At 43.7% G+C, this 27,913-nt stretch overlaps 1 protein-coding gene across 1 annotated transcript; it reads left to right on the forward strand.

The window, feature by feature from the left end:
- Positions 1-4,523: 4,523 nt before the first annotated feature.
- LOC144508345 (transcription factor-like 5 protein) lies at positions 4,524-27,913 on the forward strand. Its single transcript, XM_078236183.1, has 6 exons — positions 4,524-5,335; positions 6,684-6,867; positions 7,601-7,769; positions 16,028-16,274; positions 20,207-20,348; positions 27,791-27,913. The coding sequence occupies exons 1-6, from the start codon at positions 4,590-4,592 to the stop codon at positions 27,911-27,913; spliced, it is 1,611 nt and encodes a 536-aa protein (XP_078092309.1). The 5' UTR covers positions 4,524-4,589.

Here is a 27,913-nt window from a genome sequence, read left to right on the forward strand (position 1 = left end):
TAACCAGAAAGAATGCTTTCTATGATGCATCTGTAAAAGTTGGTGAGAGTCATAGCTGACAAGCCAAATTTCCTTAGTCTTCTGAGAAAGTAGAGGCATTGGTGGGTTTTCTTAACTATAGTGTCGGCATGGGGAGACCAGGACAGGTTATTGGTGATCTGGACACCTAAAAACTTTGCCAACTCCATCAGGGCTGGAGCCCAGGAGACATCTACTTTGAGGCCAGAAGGACAAAGCCTCAGTGGGCTGGGGTGGGGCAAAGTCATGTTGGGCCCACCGAGATTGACATTATGTCATTTTGGCAAGACTGGGAAGGAGACGGTAACTGAGTGAGGGTGAGTGATTATGTGCGGGAGGTGTGTGTGTGTGTGTGAGAATGAGTGAGCAAATGACTGAGTGTATGAGAGAGTGAGTGACTGAATGGGTGAGGTGGGCGAGTGACTGAGTGAGTGAGGAGAACGTGAGTGACTGGATGGTTGACAGGGTGAGTGAGAGTCTGACTTACCCCCAATCTCTATTTTCTTACTCGCTCTCACCGCCACACAGCAACACAAATTCACACATGCATCCACACACTCCCACCCACATACACTGAATCTCCCCCAACATTCTGGTCATTTTTATTACCTTTTTCTGAAATTCTGTTTGTGTGGCAAAACCTTATCTTTCCGAAATTTGCTCATTGGCCCTTTTAGTAAGAAAAATATGTAAATGTGACTCCCGGAGTGAAAAGGTTGGCCAAGCCTGTGTTAAGGGACATGGTGCAGAGGTACGCACTATAGAGTTAGGTGGCACTTCAGTGCAGCACTGTGGTTAGCAGTGCTGCCTCACAGTGCCAGGGACCTGGGTTCACTTTCCTTGGGTCACTGTGTAGAGTCTGCACATTCTCCTTATGTCTGCGTGGGTTTCCTCCGGGTGCTCCAGTTTCCTCCCACAGTCCAAAAGATGAGTGGAGAAGCTACGACATCTTCTCTGGAGCCTTCAACTTGTCATCGATGAAGACGAACATTTTGCCAAGGCCATCTCCACACCCCCACTTCTTGCCTTCAAACAACCGCACAACCTCAAACAGACCATTGTCGGCAGCAAACTACCCAGCCTTCAGGAGAACAGTGACCACGACACCACACAACCCTGCCACAGCAACCTCTACAAGGCGTGCCAGATCATCGACACAGATGCCATCATCTCACATGAGAACACCATCCACCAGGTACACAGTACATACTCTTGCGACTCGGCCAATGTTGTCTACCTGATACACAATAAGAAGTTTAACAACACCAGGTTAAAGTCCAACAGGTTTATTTGGTAGCAAAAGCCACACAAGCTTTCGGAGCTCTTAGCCCCTTCTTCAGGTGAGTGGGAATTCTGTTCACAAACAGAGCTTATAAAGACACAGACTCAAATTACATGAATAATGGTTGGAATGCGAATACTTACAACTAATCAAGTCTTTAAGAAACGAAACAATGTGAGTGGAGAGAGCATCAAGACAGGCTAAAAAGATGTGTACTGTCTCCAGACAAGACAGCCAGTGAAACTCTGCAGGTCCACGCAACTGTGGGAGTTACAAATAGTGTGACATGAACCCAATATCCCGGTTGAGGCCGTCCTCGTGTGTGCGGAACTTGGCTATCAGTTCCGCACACACGAGGACAGCCTCAACCGGGATATTGGGTTCATGTCACACTATTTGTAACTCCTACAGTTGCGTGGACCTGCAGAGTTTCACTGGCTGTCTTGTCTGGAGACAATACACATCTTTTTAGCCTGTCTTGATGCTCTCTCCACTCACATTGTTTCGTTTCTTAAAGACTTGATTAGTTGTAAGTATTCGCATTCCAACCATTATTCATGTAATTTGAGTCTGTGTCTTTATAAGCTCTGTTTGTGAACAGAATTCCCACTCACCTGAAGAAGGGGCTAAGAGCTCCGAAAGCTTGTGTGGCTTTTGCTACCAAATAAACCTGTTGGACTTTAACCTGGTGTTGTTAAACTTCTTACTGTGTTTACCCCAGTCCAACGCCGGCATCTCCACATCATGACTACCTGATACACTGCAGGAAAGGATGTCCCGAGGCATGGTACATTGACGGGACCATGCAGATGCTACGACAATGGATGAAGGAACACCGCTCGACAATCACCAGGTAGGAGTGTTCTGTTCCTGTCGGGGAACACTTCAAGAAGTTTAACAACACCAGGTTAAAGTCCAACAGGTTTATTTGGTAGCAAAAGCCACACAAGCTTTCGAAGCTCTAAGCCCCTTAACACTTCAGCAGTCACAGGCATTCAGCCTCTGATCTTCGGGTAAGCATTCTCCAAGGCGGCCTTCACAACACACAACGCAGAATCGCTGAGCAGAGACTGATAGCCAAGTTCCGCACACATGAGGATGGCCTCAACCGGGATCTTGGGTTCATGTCACACTATCTGTAACCCCCATAACGACTTGCCTGGGCTTGCAAAATCTCACTAACTGTCCTGGCTGGAGACAATACATACCTCTTTAACCTGTGATTAAACCACTCTCCACTCACATTGTCTGTACCTATAAAGACTTGATTACCTGTAAAGACTCGCATTCCAACCATTATTTTGTAAATTGAGTTTGTGTCTGTATGTGCCCTGTTTGTGAACACAACTCCCACTCACCTGAAAGAAGGAACCTGAGACTCCGAAAGCTTGTGCTACTAAATAAAGCTGTTGGACTTTAACCTGGTGTTGTGAGACTTCTTACTGGGATTCTATGATTCAGCCATGAATTCATGGCGAAGGGCTGAATGGCCTCCTCCTGTTCCTCTGTGTTTTGTTAGGTCAAAGTGGAGTGCCAGATGGGTTACGGTTGGCTATAGCAGAATTCCCCGGCCGCTGAAGCTAAGGCCAGCCACACATTAGAGCAATGTTAATATATTTATATCGACTTGTTTACATCCCTCAGTCACCATCGGGTCGACTCGCCCCGATTGGAGTCGCTTCACTGAAAACAAGCACAGGCCCCACACAGCCACCTCAGCTGGAACCACAACACCCCTTCCTCAGCCTCCTTACCCGATGTGTGAATACTTTTACCTCCTGTATTTCAGGAGAAGCTGGGCCCTGATTAATTTTGGACAGCATCAAACACCGGCGCAATTCGACAACTTCACAGCTCGAGCGAGCCTCAGCAAGCTTCAACACATGCGCGCGAGCCGGAGGGGTTGGGTGGGGGGGGGGGGGGGTGGAGGGAGGAGACGAGGAAATGGGGCGGAGTCAAGAGAAAGGGGGCGGGGCCCAGAGGCAAACTGGAAGGGGCTGGAGGAAAAGGGGCAGGGACTGGAGGGAAAGGGGTGGGACCAGGAGGGGAAATGGGCGGGGCCAGAAGGGAAATGGGCGGGGCTGAACAGAGTTGGTCTCTGAGCCGGGAGAAGGATGAAGGGGGAAAATGGGTGGGACCAGGAGGGAAAGGGGCGGGGCCTTGAGGGAAGGGAGCAGCGAACGGGGCGGGGCTGAGTTCTGAAACCAGAAGAGAAAATGCTGGAAAATCAAAGAGCTTTTGACCAAGGGTCATCCGGACTCGAAACGTCAGCTCCTTGCTCTCCCCACGGATGATGGCAGAACTGCTGAGATTTTCCAGTATTTTCTCTTTTGTTTGCAGATTCCAGCGTCCGCAGTGATTTGCTTTTATCCGGGGTTTGACTTCTGTTGGCCTCAGAGCCGGGAAAGGGGGCAGGGCTGAGTTGCGGTGGCCCCAGAGCGGCGGGGAAAATAGGCGAAGGGGGCGGGGTCGGAGCGGGTGACGTCAAAGGGGCGGGGGGCGGAGCCTGAGCCTTGGCACGCGAGGCTGGCGGCCGTTGGGCGCCTTTTCAAACGGCGTGAGGTGGGGGGGGAGGGGCGGCGGGAGCGGCGTGCCGCGGATCAGCAGCTCGCGGCTTGCGGGAGGGGGAGGAGGGTTTGAGCGCGTGGAGAAAAAGGGGACAAAAAAAAAACAGGGCGTGTGATAAACCAGCCCGGCCAGGATTGTGTGCCTGCTTGTTGTTGTTTACTCGTCTGGTGATAAAACTTGTAGATGTTGTATTGATGTGGAGGCAGGTTAACAGCTGGCGGTTATGTAGGTGTGAACTGGTGCTGTGCTGTAGGCTTTATTCCCATTCGGCTGGTGGATCCCCCAGCCCCACCACCCACCCACTCTTACCTCCGTCTGAAGAAATTTTGTTTTTAATTTAAGTGCCCTTGGAGTTAAGAACCACTGAGTAGAGATTGAGATCTCAGTTTGTTCTCCACCGGCAGTGTTGCACGACGATTGTGAGTTCACCATAGTCTTTGAAGGAGGGGGCACTTACCCTTAAGATTGTGTGTTTTTAAGTGTTTTTAAAGCTTGTGTTTCAGAACACAAGTTTAAAACAGCAAGGAAAGTGGATAGCATGTGAATCTTTAAGGTTATTTTCCTATCTCAGTGAAATTTTAGATCAAATTGTGAGGAGGAAGATCTTTTGGCTTAGATGGGTAAAAGTGACATTGCTAAAGTTTAGGATCTTTTTTGGCTTTTGTTTTGCTACCCTAAATTGTAGAAGTGAAGAGATTACTTTTTTAAAACTTCTGACTTGATGATGCTTTCTTCTGAGGCCACACCAGAGCCACCCCATTCCCCCTCTCATGAGTCCAGGCCCGTGGAGCCCACCCCAACCACTTGTACTTCCGAATGCCCTTTTACAGAGCCGGGACTTAACTTCACTAACTCTGATCTTAGCCTCGTGGACATGAGTGAGGTTGAATATACCCAACTCCAGCACATCCTTTATTCACACATGGAGTCCCAGCCAGGGGAAGGTGAACTGGAGGCTCGTTTGAACCCTACTTTGTACCAATCTGCCAATACTACCAACCAGGCTTCGTTTCCAACCGCTAGCTCAGTTAACCAAGTTCCGTTCTCAACAGCTAGTTCTACCAGTCAGAATCTGTACCCAGTTACCAGTACAACGAACCCAACCTCAGATTCTCACGATGTGGGGAACAGTCAATGTTTAGGGCACATTGATTTCCAAGAGTTAAAAATGATGCTTTTGAATGACCCTCCATTGCCTGTTAACAGCAGTAATAGTTTGCAAAGTGTGGAGAAATTCTCACAAAATTCTTCTGTGGAAACCACCCGACCAAATGGACCAACACTGAAAAATAGGGACACAGTGGGTAATTCGGACAAAGAGAAGAATTCAGGGGATAACTCGATGACAGGACAAGAGTCAAGATGCAAAACTGGACCTAGAGTTCGTCTTGAAGACAGATTTAATGCAGTCCAAAATGAAAACCAGGACCGACAGGAGCTACAGGATTCTGGAGTTACATTTAACAAGTGTGTTTCTCAACATAGAGATTTTCAATCTATATGGAATTCAGAAAATAGTTAAGAATTATACAGTGTAACCTGTCCATAACAAGCTCCATTTGATTTGGTTTCATTACAGGTTTAAGTGTGATCATAGAAACCCTACAGTGCAGAAGGAGGCCATTCGGCTCATTGAGCCTGCACCAACAACAATCCCACCCAGGCCCCATCCCCGTGACCCCATGCATTTACCCTAATCCCCTGACACTAAGGGGCAATTTATCACGGCCAATCAACCTAACCCGCACATCTTTGGACTGTGGGAGGAAACGAGCACCTGGAGGAAACCCACGCAGACACGGGGAGAATGTGCAAACTCCACACAAACCCGAGGCTGGAATTGAACCCGGGTCCCTGTCGCTGTGAGGCAGCAGTGCTAACCACTGTGCCACCCTGTGATGAATTAGAATTAACGGTGACTTACTATTAGAAGCAGGTAGTCTCCATTAAATTGGTTTCAACTAGATAGCTCTCTGACTGGTATGGCACCATGTCGAGCAGGGCACAATAAATTTCAATTTGCCGTAATAAATCTCATTTATTGGGTGTTTTTCTGCATTTGCAGAACTGCATACCCTTATCTAATATTTACAAATAAAACTTTTTAGAAATGAAAGTGCTTAAATTTTTCAACATTTTTATTGAACAAGGCTTGCACAGATCACAAAGTATTCACTTCCTTTTGAAGATTGATAAAATCAACAACCCAAATAACCAGGGTTTGTTTATGACCTGAAGCAAGGTATTTTTAAGGAACTGCTGAAGGTCATTTTTTGCAATGTTGTTGTACATTAAGTTTATCATCAACAACAGTAGAGCATCTTGATTTAGTTAAATATTGATGTCTTAAATATTTTCAAAAAAGGATATAATATTTATGGTAAAAATTACCTGTTGTGCCCTTAGCTTTGGTTTCCTTTATTTAGGATCTAGTTTTAAGGAAAATACTTTGCATTGTAGGCGCAGAATCGAGATTAGCTGTGTTCCAAGACTCAAAACATTTGTACGTTATTTTCATATATAGTTTTAATCAAGTTGGTGGAATGCTACAGCTTTTACTTGTCAGAAAAATGGCACAAATAAACACATCTAATGAATATCATTAGCATGCTTTGCACTGTTCAGTTGAAGACATTGTTCTTCTGGTTGCTAATACAGTTTTAAAAAATATAGATTTAAAATTGTGAGAAATTGTTATTTTTTGAATAGGCATACAATCACTTGTATTTCTGCTTACACACACAATACAGACACTTACACAGTATAGAAGTATGCAGATATATTTATGATCTGTTTTCTCTTCATTGATCTATAGTTTGGTTGCTTTGATCCGGCATCCTTCAGAGCTGATGGGGATACCTCTCCATCCACAGCAAAGCAAATGTACTACTTTAGTCAAGAGCAAGGCTGGGGCTCCTTCTGCTCTGCAGTTTGCATACCCTTTGTACACACCGAATACATGTACACCAACTGGCAGTACTAACTCCAGTCAAACTCAGGTAAGAAAGTTGCCTCATTATGTAGGTAAGCTAAAATTCTCACTGGTAGAAGTCTGGTCCATTCACATGATACTCTGAATTCCAATATTGCTTTTGGAGCATCAGTAATTATTTTTGTTGAGTGGGCAATACAAAACATTGCAAGCATTGGTATTTCTTGTATAAACCTGGTAAAATGTATTCAAAGCAAATACGCAGCAGAAATTCAAGCCAAATATATATATAAAATTAGGTTCAAAGTATCTCTAACGAATTTGATAAATATGAATCTTTGCTGTGGAGCAGATGCATCAGAAGGAACCTTACCTGCCTGATATCAGAACAGTTTGCTCAGGAATTGAGTAACCTGCCTCAGAATTTTGTAGCCATATTACTTATTCTGGCCACTAGATGACTGTGTGGCATATAGGAATTCTCTCAATTCCTTCATTATTTTGTTTTTGTATCCATCATTTGATCATGGACAGTGTCACACAGATAATTTGCTAATTCATTATAAACCCAATGTTATCTATGTTTATTTTTATTTTGTAATGTTATATACTGTCTTCAAATTCAGGCATTTAAAAATCAAAAGGTGCCTTTAAGCACTATTTGAACTCTAATGCTATTATCTTTATGCGTTATGACTTACAAATTATACATGCTCAAGCACAGTATTCGTTAGTAATGCATTACTGCTATTAGTTTGATGTGGAGACACTTAACTGGTTCCACTAATTGGCTTTAATAGGGTACAGGAAACCAGGCACATGTGCTAGAATCTGCCAGCCCTCAGGAGCTTGCCCTGCCAAGAGCGTTCTCTTTATGTTTCCAGCAGGAACTTCAATCCGCCAGACAGGCACTGAGTAACTGCAACAGAAACAAACCTTTACCTGAGCAAGTCTGGATTAAGGTAGAAGGTAAAGATACTATTTCATTGACATTTAGCACTTATAAATATAATTAAGGATGAATGATATCACGGAGAATAATTTTGCTGGAAACATTTTCATTTTATTGATGGTAAATGTTAAAGAAAAACAGCTATTTCCTGCCAAGTTCCTTGATGGCTCAGCTGGTAATGTACTACTACATTAACCTGAGAAGAAAAGAAGCTTATTGGCTCAATCCCCAAGTCATCTCAGCGACAGCTACATCTTTAACCCCTCTTTACAGCAATCTGATGTCCCTATCTGCTTCAAGAAGATGACCATCATCCCGGTACCTAAGAAACGCCAGGCAGCGTGCCTTAATGACTATCGCACGTTGGCTCTGACATCCATCATTATGAAGTGCTTCAAAAGGTTAGTCATGGCACAAATCAGTTCCGGCCTGCAGGATTGTCTGGATCCACTACAGTTCGCCTATTGCCGCAACAGGTCCAAACAGACGCTTTCTACCTTGGTCCTACACTCAATTCTGGAACAGCCGGAAAACAAAGGCACCTATGTCAGACTCCTATTTATTGACTACAAAACTCATCTCCAAATGCTGTGGCCTGGGGCTCAGCTCATCCCTCTGCGACTGGATCCTAGACTTCCAACCCACAGACTTCAATCAGTAAGAATAGGCAACAACACCTCCTCTATGATCATCCTCAACACTGGTGCCCCTCAAGACTGTGTTGTCAGTCCCTTATATTCATTATACACCTATGACTGTGGGGCTAAATTCCCCTCCAACTCAATTTTCAAGTTTGCTGATGACACCACCATAGTGGGTCAGATCTCAAACAATGAGGAGACAGAGTACAGGAAAGAGAGAGAATCTGGTGAACAGGTGCGATGACAATCTCTCCCTCAATGTCAGTAAAATGAAGAAGATAGTCATCGACTTCAGGAAGCGTAGTGGAGGACATGCCCCTGTCTACATCAATGGTGATGAAATAGAAATGGTCGAGAGCTTCAAGTTTCTAGGTGCCCAGATCACCAATAACCTGGTCCCTCCTGGCCAACGTTATGGTTAAGAAAGCCCACCAACACCTCTACTTTCTCTGGAGGCAAAGGAAATTTGGCGTGTCAAGAATGACTCTCACCAGCTTTTACAGATGCACCATAAAAAACATTCTTTCTGGTTGTATCACAGCTTGATGTGGCTCTTGCTCTGTCCAAGACCGCAAGAAATTACAAAAGGTCGTGAACGAAGCCCAATCCATCACGCAATCTAGCCTCCCAACCATTGACCTGTCTACGCTTCCTGCTGCCTCGGAAAAGCAGCCAGCATAATCAAGGACCCACGCACCCCAGACATACTCTCTTCCACCTTCTTCCATCGGGAAAAACATACAAAAGTCTGAGGTCATGTACCAACTGACTCAAAAACAGCTTCTTCCCTGTTGCCATGTGAATAGATCTATCTCATATTAAATTGATCTTTGTCTACACCCTAGTTATGACTGAAACACTATATTCTGCACCCTTTCCTTTCCTTCTCTATATAGCACAGAAGAAACAATACTTTTCATTGTGTACTAATACATGTGACAAATCAAAGCATTATACTTGGGTCTGCAGCCATAACAAGGAAGAATTGCTGGAAGGGATGCATGTTTTGGTACAGGATGACAATATCATCTGCTTTGGCTAATAACCCTAAAATGGAATGGCCTGATGACAGCTATTGTCTAGGATCATACAAGAAGATTGGGCACTTGTATGAGGTACTTGAGAGTTACAGACATCTGTGGACCTTAAAGAGAGGAAAGGAGAAAACTAAGTAAGTGGGATTAAATTTATCAATAGCAACTCATCTGAATAAGTATGTAATAAATAGGTGCAGGAATAGATGTATGGACCCTCGAGTACTCTCTGGCATTCAGTGTGATCATGACTGATCAGTAGCCAGAACTCCATTTTCCCACCCTGTCCCAAATCTTTTGATTTCCTGAGAGAATAAAAGTATGTATATCTCAGCCTTAAATATATTTGCTGACGGAACAACACAATCTTCTGAGGTGAAGAATTTTAAAGTTCCCAACTTTTGAGTGAAGAAATGTCTCCTCATCTCAGTCCTAAGTAATGAGCCCCTTATCCTGCGATTATGCATCCAAGCCATGATTCCCCCAGCCATGGGAAACAATCTCTTAATGTCTGCCCTATCAAACCTCTTCAGAATTTTGTATCTTTCACTGAGATCACCTCACATCATTCTAAACTCTAAAAGTATAGGTTAGACAGGTACTTGATGAGGAATTACAGCGCTACGGACAAAAGATGAGGTGTGGGACGAAGCATGGCTGCTCTTTCAAAGAAACACAACAGGTCAAATAGCATCTTACAGAGCTGTCAGTTTCTATGGCTATGAAATATCCTGGTAAACGAGATACCCCAGACTTCAAATGCGGTGGTATTCATTAAACCAAATGGGAGGCAACCTCAAGCTAACTTTGGGAGTTGCAATGTATAGATAACTTGGCCAAAGGGACATTGGTGCACTGTGACCTTTGCAGACGAGTTGCAGAGAGATTTATTTTTAAATAATTAAATCCCTTCAGTAAAATCAAATTTTCGAAATACTGAATGCATAGCTTGCTGTAACAAGAGTTCATTCATGTAAGGATGAAGAATAAGTATGGCAAGTTTTGGGAACCTTGGATAACGAGAGATATTGTAGCCTAGTCGGAGAGAAAAGGGAAGCATTTGTCAAGGCTAGGAGGCTAGGAACACACGAAGCAAGTGTGAAATACAAGGAAAGTGGAAAGAAACTTAAGCAAGGAGTAAGGAGGGCTAAAAGGATCACGAAAAGTCATTGCCCAGCAGGATTAAGGAAAATCCCAAGGTTTTTTATACATATATAAAGAGCGAGAGGGTAGCCAGGGAGAGGGTTGGCCCACGCAAGGATAGGGGAGGGAATCTATGCATGGAGCCAGAGGAGATGGGCGAGGTACTAAATGAGTACTTTGCTTCAGTATTCACCAAAGAGAAGGACTTGGTGAATGATGAGTCTGGGGAAGGGTGTGTAGATAGTTTGGGTCATGTTGAGATCAAAAAGGAGGCGGTATTGGGGGTCTTGAGGAACATTAAGGTAGATAAGTCCCCAGGGCCTGATGGGATATACTCCAGAATATTGAGAGAGGAAAGGGAGGAAATTGCTGGGGTCTTGAGAGAAATCTTTGTACCCTCACTGGCTACAGGGAGGTCCCAGAGGATGGAGAAAAGCCAATATTGTTCCTTTGTTTAAGTAGGGTAGCAAGGATAATCCAGGTCATTACAGGCCAGTGAGCCCTACGTCAGTGGTAGGGAAATTATTGGAGAGGATTCTTCGAGACAGGATTTACTCCCATTTGGAAATAAGTGGACATATTAGCGAGAGGCAACATGGTTTTGTGAAGGGGAGGTTGTGTCTCACCAACTTGATCGAGTTTTTCGAGAAAGTGACAAAGATGATTGATGAGGGTCGGGCAGTGGATGTTGTCTACATGGACTTCAGTGTGGCCTTTGACAAGGTCCTTCCTGGCAGACTGGTACAGAAGGTGAAGTCGCATGGGATCAGAAGTGAACTGGCAGGATGGATGCAGAACTGGCTTGGTCATAGAAGACGGGGGTAGCAGTGGAAGGGCGCGTTTCTGAATGGAGGGCTGTGACAAGTGGCATTCCTCAGGGGTCAGTGCTGGGACCTTTGCTGTTTGTAATATATATAAATGATTTGGAGGAAAATGTAGCTGGTTTGAATAGCAAGTTTGTGGACGACACAAAGGTTGGTGGATTTGCAGATAGTGATGAGGACCGTCAGGATGCAGCAGGATATAGATCGGTTGGGGACTTGGGCGGAGGGATGGTAGATGGAGTTTAATCCGGACAAATGTGAGATGATGCATTTTGGAAGGTCTAATAAAGATAGGAAATATACAGTAAATCTGGATGTCACCAACAGGTCAAAGGTCTAAAATAGTTATAGAATAATATGAATATTCTATGGCCAGTTGATCATCAGAACAGTGGGTAGCACTCTCACCACTGGGTCAGAAGGTGCTGGGTTCAAGTTCTACCCCAGGACATGAACACAACAATCAAGGAATGCATTCCAGCGTACTACCAAGAGCTGATGGAGGTGCTGTTTTGGTTTAACAACTGATGAGTTGTTAAACTAAGCTCCATCTGCCTCCTTAGGTGGATGAGAACTCTGGGAAAGATGGCAGTTATTGCTGTGTCTTGGCCAGTTTGTACAGGGACTGCAACATAGCAGTAACATTACTGGATTAGTAATTTAGAGATAAAAACAGAAAGTGCTGGAAAAACTCAGCAGGTCTGGCAACATTTGTATTAAGAGAAACAGAGCTAATGTTTCAAGTCTAATATGACTCTTCTTCGGAACTGAAGACAGGTAGCAATGTGATGGATTCCATGCTGTTAAAATAAAGAGGGGTTGGAGCAGGTGGACTAAAAATGTCAGGGTACGGTTAGAGGGCAGGGGAGATTAAATAACAAAGATACCATAGAACACAAGACAAGGAGTGGTAAGAGTATGAAAGACACAAAGCATCAGTCCAGGGTAGATGTTAATAGCAGAATAAAGGTCAGCACTGAAAGCAAAACATGATACAGATTGGCACTTGGAAGAAAGAAAGTTAAAACGGAGGACGGAATTCATGGTCTGAAGTTGTTAAACTCAATGTTGAGTCCAGAAAGCTATAAAGTGCCTGATTGAAAGATGAGGTGCTGTTCCTCCAGCTTGCATTGTGCTTCACTGGAACATTGTAGCAAGCTGAGGACAGAAATGTAAGTACGAGGGCAAGAGAGCAAGAGGCCTGGACTAATCATACTTGGGGGAGGGGCATGTTCAATTTCCATAAAAGCATAAAAGTGAAGGAAAGAGCACAGCATGAGGCGAGAAATAGTGGGAAGCCAGAGGATTGGGAAGCCTTTAAAAGCAAGCAGAGGGCAACTTGGTGAAGATGAAATATGAGGGGAAGCTAGCTAGTAATATAAAAGAAGATTGCAAGAGTTTTGTTTAGATATATAAAAGATAAGAGAGAGGCAAGAATGGACATTGGACCACTGGAAAATGAGGCTGGAGAAGTAGTAATGGGGGACAAAAAAATGGCAGAGGAACTGAATGGGTACTTTGTATCAGTCTTCACGGTGGAAGACGCCAGTAATATCCCAGAAGAGTCAGGGAGCAGAGGTAAATGTAATGGCCATCACTAAAGAGAAGGTGCTAGGGAAGCTGAAAGGTCTGAAAGTGGATAAATCACCCGGACTGGATGGACTACACCTCAGGGTTCTGAAGGAGATTTTTGAGAAGATTGTGGAGGCATTGGTGTTGATCTTTCAGGAATCACTGGAGTCAGGGAAGGTCCCAGAAGACTGGAAAAAGGCTAATGTAACATCCTGTTTAAGGGAGGCAGAAGATTGGAAATTATAGGCCAGTTAGCCTGACTTCGGTCATGGGTAAGATCTTGGAGTCCATTATTAAGGATGAAATTGCGGAGTTCTTGGAAATGCATGGTAAAATAGGGCTGAGTCAGCATAGCTTTGTCAGAGGGAGGTCATGCCTGACAAATCTGTTGGAATTCTTTGAGGAGGTAACGAAGAAGTTAGACAAAGGAGAGCCAGTGTATATGATTTATTTGGATTTCCAGAAAACCTTTGACAAGGTGCCTTACGGGAGGCTGCTTAATAAGCTAAGAGCCAATGGAATTAGAGGCAAGGTACAGGCATGGATAAGAAGATTGGCTGGCAGACAGAAGGCAGAGAGTGGGGATGGAAACCAGTGACTAGTGATGTTCTACAGCGGTCAGTATTGGGTCCACAACTTTTCATTATATATTTAATTATACTATTAATGATCTGGAAGATGAAACTGAGGGCATGGTTGTTAAATTCACAGATGATACAAAGATATATAGAGGGACAGGTAGTGTTAAGGAAGTGGAAAGGCTGCAGAATGACTTGGACAGGCTAGGAGAGTGGGCAAAGAAGTGGCAGATGGAATACAGCGTGAGAAAGCGATGTTATCCACTTTGGTAGGAAGAATAGAGGTGTCGGCTATTTTCTAAATGGGGAAAGGCTTCAGAAATCTGAAGCACAAAGGGACTTGGGAGTCTTGGTTCAGATCCCATTTGGAATATTGTGAGCAGTTTTGGGCCCATACCTGAGGAAGGATGTGCTGGCCTTGGGGGGGTATCCAGCAGAGGTTCACAAGAATGATCCCAGTCTATACTCGATGGAGTTTAGAAGGATGAGGGGGATCTAATTGAAACTTACAGAATGCTGGGAGGCCTACATAGAGTCGATGTGGATAGGATGTTTCCACTAGTGGGAGAGACGAGAACTCAAGGGCACAACCTTAGAATGAAGGGATGCTCCTTTAAAACTGAAATGATGTGGTGATGCCGGCGTTGGACTGGGGTGGGCACAGTAAAAAGCCTCACAACACCAGGTTAAAGTCCAACAGATTTATTTGGTATCACGAGCTTTTGGAGCGCTGCTCCTTCAGCTGATCACTCACCTGATGAAGGAGCAGTGCTTCGAAAGCTTGTGATACCAAATAAACCTGTTGGACTTTAACCTGTGTTGTGAGACTTCTTACTGTAAAACTGAGATGAGGAGGAATTTCTTCAGCCATTGGGTGATGAATCTGTGGAATTCATTGCTACAGAGGGCTCTGGAGGCCAGGTCATTGAGTGTCTTTAAGCCAGAGATAGATAGGTTCTTGATTAATAAGGGGATCAATTGTTATGGGGAGAAGGCAGGAGAATGGGGATGAGAATCATATCAGCCATGATTGAATGGCGGAACAGACTCGATGGGCGAATGGCCTATTTCTGCTCCTATATCTTATGGTCTTTGCAAGCAAGAAGTTAACCTGTACTAGTTACCAAAGTAAGGTATTTTGTCCCTGACCACAGATGCAGGTGCGTAAACTGAATTGCCTGAGTTTAGTTCTGTATACGCGCGTCATCCATTTCATTCTGCAGAATTCTGATAATAGGCAAATTCTCATTGGTGCCAGTATGGCAATTTTTGTTTTAGAATAACTGTACAGTTTATAGTTCAATTAATAGCTAAGGAATGATGAAATAGCATGATGCAATATCACTGTGACCATTCAATCAGCTTCTAGTACCATCTCCAAGACGATGTGAAATTCCAACCACTTTTCCAATCATAATTACACAATTTGCATCGACAAACCAGACAATCCTGCTCAGAAAATTTAGGCTAAAGACTGTATGTATGTAGTGACTTTTTGTTTTCACCAAAAATGAACAACTGGTAATCATGCAATCAGTGTGAACTTTTTAATTTGAATCATTCTTTCACATGAGAATAATAGAGAACTCTACAAATTTTTCCTTGGGCAATGTATTTGTCATGATGTGGAGATGCCGGCGTTGGACTGGGGTAAACACAATAAGAAGTCTCACAACACCAGGTTAAAGTCCAACGGGTTTATTTGGTAGCAAAAGCCACTAGCTTTCGGAGCGCTGCTCCTTCATCAGGTAAGTGGGAGTTCTGTTCACAAACAGGGCATATAAAGACACAAACTCAATTTACAAAATAATGGTTGGAATGCGAGTATTTATCGGTAATCAGGTCTTAAAGGTACAGACAATGTGAGTGGAGAGAGGGTTAAACACAGGTTAAAGAGATGTGTATTGTCTCCAGCCAGGACAGACAACGCAGAGTCGCTGAGCAGAGACTGATAGCCAAGTTCCGCACACATGAGGGCCTCAACCGGGATCTTGGGTTCATGTCACACTATCTGTAACCCCCACGACTTGCCTGGGCTTGCAAAATCTCACTAACTGTCCTGGCTGGAGACAATACACATCTCTTTAACCTGTGCTTAACCCTCTGTCCACTCACATTGTCTGTACCTTTAAGATTTGATTACCTGTAAAGACTCGCATTCCAACCATTATTTTGTAAATTGAGTTTGTGTCTTTATATGCCCTGTTTGTGAACAGAACTCCTGCTTACCTGATGAAGGAGCAGCGCTCCGAAAGCTAGTAGCTTTTACTATCAAATAAACCCGTTGGACTTTAACCTGGCGTTGTGAGACTTCTTACAATCTATTTGCATCAGAACATTGTGGTTTTGCTTTACTTTGGGATTCAATGTTAGAGAAGTATAATTTCCATTATATTTTAAATCATCACCGGTTTACTGATATTTGTATTTGAAGAGAATAGTATGAAAGAAAGAAAATGTTCCATAATTGTTTTTTCCATTAGATGAAACTTTACGCAAGCAGGTGGCAAACAAACGCTGTCGCAGTCGCTCACGGCAAGCCAGCATAGAAACAGAGCACAAGGTTCTTCGTGATCTCACTAACATGACAGAGAATCAAAACGCAAATGTTGCTCAAGGTGGACAATGGCAACCAACGCATCCAACTCCTCCTGGCCCTACACATGGGAACCAGCAGGAACTAAACTGCCAGCGAAGAGAGAGACACAACCGAATGGAGAGAGACCGTAGGTGAGTCTTGAATGGGGTAGGAGGAATAGCAACAGGTCTATTGCATTCGGTGCTCCCAATGCAGTCTATATCGGAGAGACGAAATGTAGACTGGGTGACCACTTTGCTGAACAGCTTTAGCCTGTCTGCAAGCAGGACCCAGACCATCCTGTCGCTTGCACTTCAACACACCGCCCTGCTGTCCTGTCCACCTGTCCGTCCTTGGCCTTTTGCAATGTTTTAGTGAACTCCAACACAAACTGGAGGAACAGCACCTCATCTTCCGATTGGACACTTTATAGCCTTCCAGACTGAACATTGAGTTCAACAACTTCAGAGTATGAACTCTCTCCTCCACCTTCACCCCACTTCTATTTATTTTATTTCATCCTGTTTCTTCTTTTCATCTGATTCATCCATTTTTATCATCCTTCTTTCGCTCTTCTATTTTTGCACTTCTTCATTCCTGCTCTCCTTCTTGCCCACCTCCCCTCCCCTCTCAGGCCAACTGCTTTAACCATCTGTACCTCTGTTCTGCCATTCACACATTCTGATCTCTTAATGGACACTTTAAGCACCTCTCTCAGCCGTCTTTATCCACATTTATATTCGCTTTATTCTTCTACAGCCCCCCCACCCCCACCCTCATAGTATAATTTTTTGCCCTTAGCTCTGATGAAGGGTCATTGAGACTCGAAACATTGGCTCTATTCTCAATCCACAGATGCTGACAGACCTGCTGAGGTTTTCCAGCATTTTCTGTTTCTGTTTCAGATTCCAGCATCTGCAGGATTTTGCTTTTATCTTTGGAGGAATAGCAATTTTGATAGATGTTTAATTTAAAATTCAGACTAAATTTTACTAACCAAATGATGTTCTGATGAATTAGTATTTGCATTTAATCTTAGCTTCATGTCTCAGGCTCCATATAAGTAATGAAAAATCTGGGGGGAGAGAAAAGGCAAGAGGATGTAAATCAGCCTGTTACCAGCTTCAAACTGCTTTTAAGCTGCCATTAGGATGTGGATGCTTTTACTTCATGCTGTTTATCGAATTTAGATTTCTACCATTGTGAACTGTCCAGTGCATTGTAGTGTCCCAGTAAAACCTCTTGTGTAACCCTGAATGTATCTTAATATTTATTATATGTTTATTTCCTTGCCACAATCTGATTTTTGGAAGTAATGGGGACGATTCTCACAAAAAAGTTCTAAGTGCTGAATGCGCAGGAAAAATGGTGTAAATCACGATTATTTTTTCAGTGGGAGTTCAGACTTGAATCTCCCACACTCTGTGCACTGCAGAGGTCACAATCATGATTATCATTTATCCCATCGTGTGCTAATAGAGCGGCACGGTGGCACAGTGATTAGCACTCCTACCTCACAGTGCGAGTGACCCGGGTTCTATTCCTGGCTTGGATCACTGTCTGTGTGGTGTTTGCACAGTCTCCTTGTGTCTGCGTGGGTTTCCTCTGGGTGCTCCGGTTTCCTCCCACAGTCCAAAGATATGCGGGTTAGGTTGATTAGCCATGCTAAATTGCCCCTTAGTGTCAGGAGGATGAGCAGCATAAATACATGGGACTACAGGGATAGGGGCTGGGTGGGATTGTGTTCAATGCAGACTAGATGGGCCGAATGGCCTCCTGCATTGTGGGATTCAATGAATTCGGTTCCATCTGCTGTACATATGAACCACATTTTTTCCCTCAAGAAGTACTTCACATTTCTCAATACAAAAATTAATTTACAATTTGTCTGCCCAGTTGCTCAGTTTAAATCTTGCAAAGCTTTGGCTGTCTGTAGCTCACTACATTTATTGGAAAGAAGAGTGAACAATTGTTCATATTGTTACATAACATGTCTCTTGCAATGCCATATGACATTTAAATTAATTGAAGCTAAGTGCAACTTTGGAATTTAATACAAAAAATTTACAACTGTTATTTAAGCTCGGACAAGGAGGCTTATTGGTGAAAAAGTAGAAATTAGAGTTGGCAGTGCGTAAACTGTTCGGTCATAAAGAAGACACTGAAGACTCCAACATGACTTATTCTTTCCCTGCTCTGGTTCACAAAAACAATTTGTGCCAGAATTCTACCCTTTGTTAACGGTCAAAAACCCAGTTTGTGATTCAGTGACATTGTATGCAGGCTGCAGTTGAAAATAAAAGTTATTTGTTCTCCACACTGTTTGCACCAACTAAGTATTAATAGGTCATTGAAAAAAATGATTGCACTGGTGATGTGAGTTGGTTTGATTCAATTAAATTTTTAAATTCCTGGAAGATTGAAATGCTCGATATTTTGATCATAAGGCAACAAGATGTAGGAACTGAAGTAGGCCATTTGGTCCATCAGGTCCGCTCTGCCATTCAATGAGATCATGACTGATCTGATATGATGATCCTCAAATTCATTTTCCTGCCTTATCCCTATAAACCTTGATTCCCTTACTGATTAACATACTTAACCACTCAGCCTCTACTGCCCTCTGCAGTAAAGAATTTCACATACTCGCTATCCTCAGAGACAAGAAATTCCTCCTCATCTCTGTCTTAAATCGATGACCCCTTACTCTGAGATAATGCCCGTTGGTCCTATTCCCTCCCACAAGGGGAAACAACCTCTCAGCATCTACCTTGTCAAGCCCCCTGAGAACCCTATATGTTTCAATTAGGTTATCTCTTATTCCTCTAAACTCAGCATCTGCTGGCTTTGAAATATTGTTCTCATAGTAAATAATCAGCTATCGCAGAACACAGTGGGCGGAATTTTACAAGAGTGATTCTAAGTGTCCAGCTAGCATCAAAATGGGAGAGTTTCAGGTCCGTTTTTTGGGTGAGTTTTCATGCCCAATCTTGTGCACATAGTGCATGGAATCTATGATTCTATGACTGAGATGAAAAATGGTCTAGAATGTTTCTATTTGCTTAATTTTCCAGCCAGCCTGCAGAGGGTGCTATTGTGCATGTGCAGACCTCTGATGCTGTATATGGGCAATAGCCATGATGTGTAGATGCCGGCGTTGGACTGGGGTAAGCACAGTAAGAAGTATTTGCTACCAAATAAACCTGTTGGACTTTAACCTGGTGTTGTGAGACTTCTTAATGGGCAATAGCAACAGCAGAGTTCTGACAGACAGAGAGAGAGCTGTCAGGCCTATACTGCTACAGGCAGCCTCAACAAACACCCCCCTGACCCTCACAATCACGGGGGCCCACAGCCAATCATAAGCCCAACACTGCCCAAGATACAGGTCTCGCCGCCTAGACCAATCGCAATGCAGAGCAGCCACCCCCCCCCCCCCACCAATCGCCTGCAGAGTGCCAGAGGGCGCACCCTCCCCACCCACACCGATCACCTGCAAAGCAGCAGTGGGTCCACCCTCCCTCTCTGTTCGGACCACCCTTCAGGCTCCACTCCCATAGGCCCTGCCCTGGCACTGCCCAGTGGGCAAGACCGAGGTTCCAGGCTGGCATTGCCCTAGAGGCACCCCCCCATTTGCCCTCGGCCTCCCCAGGGGGCCTCAATGGCCTCCGGTTCTACCGGCAAGGCCAACATGACTGTTGCCCGTTCATGGGGAGCAGGTGTTTTCCTCACCGGCGAGAACCTCTCCTGGCGAGGCCATAAAGGCAAGCGAACCTGGGTGAATGAGCACTGGGCTCGCCAATGCCATGTAAATTAAAATATACTTACATAATTTATTCAGCGCCTCGCCCATTTCTGGCTCTCGTAAGATCGTGAGAGAGGAGAAATTGGGTGTGATCCTGATTTCTCGGCTCTTGCACGATTCTATTGGCTCGCTGCGCCTATCGATGGACAGGGTGAGCCAGTAAAATCCTGGCCAATATGTTCAATGAATAATAGAGGAGAGGTGAAGTGCCTCAAATATTTGATACTGGTATTTTTGTTCTTATAGTTGGGATTTACTGAAATGTGCGTATATTTGCAGGCGCAGAATCCGTATTTGCTGTGATGAGCTGAATTATCTTGTTCCATTCTGCAATTCTGAGACAGATAAAGCTACAACTTTACAGTGGACCACTGCCTTTCTCAAATATATTCAAGAAAAACACGGTGATACACTAAAAAAGGTAGGTTACATTTTTCCAAGTATTCATCCCTCTTCTGAAGACCATGCCTCACACTATGATGCAGTTCCATGGGTATTGGCAGAACCACAGTCACCTACTGTCGTTGTTCATGTTTGAGCCTTGGCAGCAAGCATTGCCTCATAAATGGTGCTGATCCTGTCCTTGGCTCCTGTATACATTTTCAGTACCAATTAATTCTGGGATTCCCTGGTCTGTGTGGCTCAGTACTGTGCCACAGGGTGTTTAACTACTGAAGTATCAGGGGTGTTGGTCAGGTTGTGCTTAATCCAGAAGCCAGATGTATTGGATTCCTACTAAAACTTATGAGTTGAAATCTACCAAGATGCAATTTCAGGCTTTTCTTTAAAGGACAAGTCAGTTCTATCTTTGTAGCTAATTAAAAGATAACAAACCCATTAAAATGTTATAATTCTCAATAAAAATATTAAGATTATTCATCCAGTTACCTGTTTGATTTTCCTAATTTATAGATTGCCATTGGTTTTCAGAAGCTTCTGTTCAACATACGCAAGTGACAGAGGAATATTTAGAAATACCCTGAGGTTTTCAAAGATGAACGGAACCATAGAATCCGTACAGTGCAGAAAGAGATCATTTGGCCGATTGAGACTGCACCAACTCTCTGAGTGAATATCACACCCGGACCCTACCCCCACCCTATCCTCCTAACACTGTATTTACCATGTCTAATCGACCGAACCGACACATCCCTGACATCCCTAAGGGACAATTTAACATGGCCAATCCACCTAACCTACACATCTTTGGACTGTGGGAGGAAACCGGAGCACCCTGAGAAAACCCACACAGACACAGGGAATTGGACTCCTGTAACTGCCTGCTACCTTCCTATCATATTTGCATCCTTAATTTCTAGATGCATGGAAGTTATTAACATGCAAATTATCATCATGGATCACAATTATAGTCTGCCAACATAAATGATATTAGAAAGAATTTGAGATACTGGTAGTATCCACTGAAAAGCGCAGTTTAAGAGAATATTCAATCGAGGTTCTCCAAATTAAACATGGGTAGGATTAATTAAGAATGTATGGGGGGCGATTTTCAGCCTGCGTTCACTGTCAGAACGACGAAGCGGGGTGAAAATGCGGAAAGAATCGGGAAATGCGATTCTGTCCAGAGAAATCGCGTTCTGTAATTTTCCCTATCCCTCAACAGGGATGGAACAAAGTTCATGACCACAAGGCAAGAACCTCATTTCAATGTATTTTATTATCATTAACTACTCCGGTCGCCATATTTTCATTTCTTACTTCTTATGACTATAACAGGTTCACCCAGACGTGCACCTGTGGTGGGGATCCCACCAGGAGTGTAAAGGTGATTATAGCCCCAGGGGGAGAGGGACATACTGGGGCATGGTGACAACCTGTGCCAGGGTGCAGTGCCGGGGCAGTTCCTCGTGGGAGACTCATTGGGGAGAGGTGGGAGGGGCATATGTGTGTTGTGAGGAGGGAGAGTGGGAGATGCCAATGATGACTGTTGGAGAGAGAGAAAGAGAACGCGGGGGAAGATGCCAATGATGACTGTTGGTGGAGAGAGAGAGAGGGTGGGGGAAGATGCCGGTGATTATGTTGGTGGGGGAGGGAGAGAATGAGCGAGGGTGGGGGAAGATGCCGGTGATGATGTTGGTGGAGAGAGAGGGAGAGTGGGGGAAGATGCAGGTGATGATTGTTGGTGGAGAGAGAGGGTGGGGGAAGATGCAGGTGATGACTGTTGACGGAGGGAGAGATGATGTCTCACCTCTCAGCATTTCAATCTCGTCTCCAAAGACTTTGTTCCCCTGGATTTTAACTCATAAGCAAAACTTCAACCCTTTGGCTGCACTGAGCAGAATTCTACTATCCCAAAGGGTTACCTTTGCCTATACTCATTTATATGTCTGTATGTATGAAACAGCTGTAGAAGTTTGGGACTAGGACATTACCCGGAGGAACTCCTGCAACAATGTCCTGGGTCTGATAAGATTAACCTCCAACAACCACAGCCAACTTTCTTTGTGCTAGGTATGACTCCAATAGATAGAGAATTTTCCCCTTGATTCTCATTTTTTCAGTTTTGCTAAGACTCTTTGATGCCGCACTGAGTAAGTGCCACTTGATAGCAATGTCGGTGACACCTTCCATCACTTTGCTGATTGAGAATAGACTGATGTGGCAGTAATTGGGCAGGTTGGATTTGTCCTGTTTTTTGTGGACGGGACATGCCTGGGCAATATTCTATATTGACAGGTAGATGCCAGAGTTGTAGCTGTACTGGAGCGGCTTGGCTGGAGGTGCAGCTCATTCTGGAGCACAAGTCTTCAGTACTATGTTGGAATATTGTCAGGGCCCATAGCTTTTACAGTGTCCAGTGCCTCCAGCCATTTCTTGATATCACATGGAGTAAATCAAATTGGCTGAAGGTTGGCATCTGTGATTCTGGGGACCTCATAAGAAAGCAGAGATTAATCATTCACCTGGCAATTCTGACTAAAGATGGTTTCAAATGCTTCAGTTTTGTTGTTTGCACAGGTATGTTGGGCTCCCCCATCATTGAGGATGGGGATATTTGTGGAGCCTCCTACTCCAGTGAGTTGTTTAATTGTCCACCACTATTCATGACTGGATGTGTCAGGACTGCAGAGCTTCGTTCTGATCCGTTGGTTATGAAATTGCTTAGCTCTATCTATTGCACACTGCTTCTGATATATGGCATGCAAGTAATACTGTGTTGTAGCTTCACCAGATTGACATTTCATTTTTAGGTATGCCTGGTACTGCTCCTGGCATGCTGTCCCCCAGCTTGTGAATAATGCCAGAAAGGACCATGTGATTACAGATTGTGGTTGAATACAATTCTGCTACTGCTGGTGGCCAACAGTGCCTCATAGGTGCTGAGTTTTGAATTTCCTCGGTCTGTCTATCTGTCCCATAGTCATAGAGGTTTATAGCATGGCAACAGACCCTTCGGCCCAACTTGTCCATGCCGCCCTTTTTTTCTAGTGGCTAAGCTAGTCCCAGTTGCTCGTGTTTGGCCCATACCCCTCTATACCTATCTTACCCATGTAACTGTCCAGATGCTTTTTAAAAGACAACATTGTACCCGCCTCTACTACTACCTCTGGCAGCTTGTTCCAGACACCACCCTCTGTGTAAAAAAAAAAATGCCCCTCTGGACTCTTTTATATCTCTCCCTCTCATCTTAAACCTATCCTCTCTAGTTTTAGACTCCCCTACCTTTGGGAAAAGATATTGACTATCAAGCTGATCTATGCCCCTCATTGTTCTTTAGACTTCAATAAGATCACCCCGAAGCCTCCTATGCTCCAGAGGAAAAGTCCTAGTCTGTCCAGCCTCTCCTTATAACTCAAACCGTCAAGTCCCGGTAGCATCCTAGTAAATCTTTTCTGCACTCTTTCTATTTAATAATATCCTTTCTATAACTGTACACAGTATTCCAAGGGTGGCCTTACCAATGTCTTGTACAACTTCAACAAGACATCCCAACTCCTGTATTCAATGTTCTGACCAATGAAGCCAAGCATGCCGAATGCCTTCTTCACCACCCTCTCCACCTGTGACTCTACTTTCAATGAGCTATGAACATGTACCTCTTGATCTCTTTGCTCTATAACTCTCCCCAACGCCCTACCATTAACTGAGTAAGTCCTGCCCTGGTTCGATCTGCCAAAATGCATCACCTCGCATTTATCTAAATTAAACTCTATCTGCCATTTGTCAGCCCACTGGCCCAATTGATCAAGATCCCGTTGCAATCCTAGATAACCTTCTTCACTGTCCACTATGCCACCAATCTTGGTGTCATCTGCAAAATTACTAACCATGCCTCCTAAATTCTCATCCAAATCATTAATATAAATGACAAATAACAGTGGACCCAACACCGTGCCCGAGGCACACTGCTGGTCACAGGCCTCCAGTTTGAAAAACAACCCTCTACAACCACCCTCTGGCTTCTGTCATCAAGCCAATTTTGTATCCATTTGGCTACCTCACCCTGGATCCCGTGAGATTTAATCTTATGCAACAACCTACCATGCGATACCTTGCCAAAGGCCTTGCTAAAGTCCATGTAGACAATATCAACTGCACTGCCCTCATCTATCTTCTTGGTTACTCCTTCAAAAAACTCAATCAAATTTGTGAGACATGATTTTCCACTCACAAAGCCATGCTGACTGTCCTAATCGGTACTTGTGTCTCTAAATGCCTGTAGATCCTGTCTTTCAGGATACCTTTTAACATTACCCACTACAGATGTGAGGCTTACTGGCCTGTAGTTCCCAGGCTTTTCCCTGCAACCCTTTTAAACAAAGGCACAACATTTGTCACCCTCCAATCTTTAGGAACCTCATCATTTAGTACAGTGGTAGTGCTGACAGCACACAACATGCAGGAGGGTATCCTCAACAAAATGGATGAACAAGTACATTGGTGAGGACAAGACAAAGTAGGTTTTTCCCTCTTGTCGGTTTCCTCACTACCTGCTGCAAACCCAGTCTAGCAGCGATGCCCTAAAGGACTTGGCCAGCTCGGACAGTAGTGGTGTTACCTGGCCAATTTGGTGATAGACATTGAAGTCACCTACCCAGAGTACATGCTGTGTTCTTGCCTTCCTCAGAACTTCTTCCAAGTGATGTTCAACAGGGAGGAGTACTGATTCATCAGCTATGGAGTGGGTGATAGTTGGTAATTGGCAAAAGGTTTCCTTGCCCATATTTGACCTGATGCCCCAAAAAACATCATGGGTCTAGAATCCATGTTGAGGAATCCAAGGACAACTCCTTCCTGTCTGTATACCATTGGCCTCCACCTCTGGTGGGTCTAACCCGCCAGTGACATAGGGCATACCCAGGAATGATGACCGTGCTGTTTTGGATATTTCATACAAGGTATGATTCTTTAAGTATGACTATGTCAAGTTTTTGCTTGGCTAATCAGTGGGGCAGCTCTTCCAATTTTCGCACAATCCCCCTGATGTTAGTATGGAGGACTTTGCCTGGCCGACAGGGCTGAGATTGCTGTTGTTGTTTCTGGTGTTGAGGTTGATGCCAGGTAGTCAGTCCACTTTCATTCCTTTGAGACATTTTAGCGGTTTGACACAACTGAGTGGCTTGCCAGGCCATTTCAGAGAACATTTAAGAGTCAACTACATTGCTGTGGGTTTAGAGTCCCATGTAGGTAAGGACAGCAGATTTCCATCTCTAAAGGGTATTAGTGAATCAGATGGGTTTTTACAACAATCAACAATGGTTTCATGGTCATCATTACTGAGACTAGCTTTTAAATCTAGATTTATTAATTGAATTCAAATTCCACCACCTATCGCAATGGGATTTGAACCCTTGTCCCTAGATCATTGACCTGGGCCATTGCATTGCTAGTCCGGTGACATTACTTCACAACATCTCCTAAAGCAAGTTGTGAGCAATTTAGTAAGAATGAGGTGGATTTCATCAACAATGTGATCTCAGCAGGAGTTAAACACTTGAGAAGCCTAGAGAAAGAGCTGAGATTAGAGCTAGGATAAAGGGGAACCTGGGGGATAGCTCTGGCTTGGTGAATAAGGTGCAGAGCAAGCTGAACAAATAATTCAATCATCTTGTAGGTTGATGAGTTATCGAAGATAGTTGACAGTGGAGAAAGGGCCAGGTATTATCTCTACTCTTGGTTTGATGTGGCGGTGAGGGATTTTGAAAGAGGGGAGTGCGGCCCATGATGTATTCCAACCTATGCTTTGGGTACACGCATCTGCAACACATGGATTGAGGGTGTGAAAATATGGGTCGTATTGGAGTGATACTTATGTTTTTTTCCATGTTTAACAACTCAGTAACAAAACTGTAGGAATACATGGCTTTGAGACTTGAGTCCTGAGGATGCTTTTTTTTTTGGTTATAATTAAGCTAGGTTGTTTCCATTTCAACTTTCTGTATTCTAATCCAGCATCTTGACATCTTTGGGTTCCAGTTCCCTCTGAGCACTTGGGTCAGTAAGAGGCGTTTGGCAACAACAAAAGCTTTTCCTCCTAATGATGTGATAACATTATAATGCATACTGTTATAATGAATCATGTTATAATGAGTTTTTAAAGTATCAGAAATAATAACAGAATACTGGTTATTTCAGTTTGTTTTATTGGTTGCTTTTCAGAAGGTGCCTGATAGTGACTCTCTCAACACTGTTTAAATTAAATTTTCATCAGGCAGCTTCTGAAAGCATGTAAACCTACCATGACATCTGCATTTAGTCGATGTTCTACCCTCATCTTCAGATGTCTTTCCTTAATTAAAGCCTGTTGATATTTGAGGAGATGGGGAAAGAGTTCTCCAGTTATTTAGTAATTGTTTTAAGCTATGGGAAAACATTCCTGATTAAGATCAGCAGGCTGCATAATTCCTATGTAAAGTCTGTTGCTTTATTTATTGAAATCATCCTTTGTCTGCCATTTTAGTAAAATAATTCATGTACTTGAATGTAAAATTGTGCAATGATCACTTTTTAATTGAAGAGAAAATTAAATTTTTCATTTGGTTAAGACCCACAAACCATAGGCTGGTATTTTCCGGCTCCGCCCGCTCGTGGGATCTTCTGACCTGGCCGAAATCAACAGGGATTTCAATGGATCATCGCATCCGTGGCGGGAAAACCCGCCATGGTGGGACCGGAAAGTCCCGGCAATAGAAAAGAGAAGATATATATCAGGGAAAATAATAATCACTGGGACACATGTCCTTCTTAGAGATCTTTCATCCAAAACCAGTGACAGCTATTTTCCCAATCTATATCCCCACATCTTCACATATCCATTTCAATTTACTTTATTTTCACACAGCATCTTGCATAATGCAAGCAGCTCAACCATGTGAGAAAAGTATGTATGAAGTCTGAACCAGACAAGTTGTTGCCTGAATTTCTAATGCAGGTATTGTAGGGACAATAGGAATACCAGCTTACACAATGGCCCATCTATGGGTCTCAAAGCTCACTATCAGCAGTTCAAAAGAATAAAAATCCAGTCCTGGCCTCAACACTCAACAATACAGAGACTTGATCACTTCACCATCTGTGCCACACAAAGAAGGAAACCTTCAAGCAAAGACTGAAATACTTCTTTGTAGAAGGTCCACATCTCGTCAAGTCTTAGTGCCTCATAATGTCTGGCTACAGGACTAATTGTGGTAGCCTCGGATTTCCACAAATGAGCTAAATCAGCCAGATGAATTGAAGTTGTGCATGATTTACAAGGAACATTGGACTTAGGAGCAGGAGTAGAAAAAATAATAATATAAAATAAGACATAAAAGTTAATTCATTTTAGTAGCAAGTAACATATATACACAAGTAATATTGATGGAGTAAATGGCAAATAGTTGAATATTCTTTATCTTCAAGGAATTTGAGAGTGTTTTCTGTGGAAAAACTGGCAGACGGCTGAAACAACCAAGAGTAGAAGCACCAGTAGATCACTCAATAACTACCAGTCTACACAATCATGGTGTGATGGAAGGTAAATGA

The sequence above is a fragment of the Mustelus asterias genome, chromosome 20 (genome assembly GCF_964213995.1).
Source record: "Mustelus asterias chromosome 20, sMusAst1.hap1.1, whole genome shotgun sequence".
In the NCBI taxonomy this organism is placed as follows: domain Eukaryota; kingdom Metazoa; phylum Chordata; class Chondrichthyes; order Carcharhiniformes; family Triakidae; genus Mustelus; species Mustelus asterias.

Bases quoted from the DNA above. Each gene is read 5' to 3' on its own strand.
- LOC144508345 (XM_078236183.1), top strand. From the start codon at position 4,590: ATGATGCTTTCTTCTGAGGCCACACCAGAGCCACCCCATTCCCCCTCT. The intron at 6,868-7,600 runs GTAAGAAAGTTG...TGGCTTTAATAG, and splicing joins CTAACTCCAGTCAAACTCAG to GGTACAGGAAACCAGGCACA. The intron at 20,349-27,790 runs GTAGGTTACATT...TTTATCTTCAAG, and splicing joins ACGGTGATACACTAAAAAAG to GAATTTGAGAGTGTTTTCTG.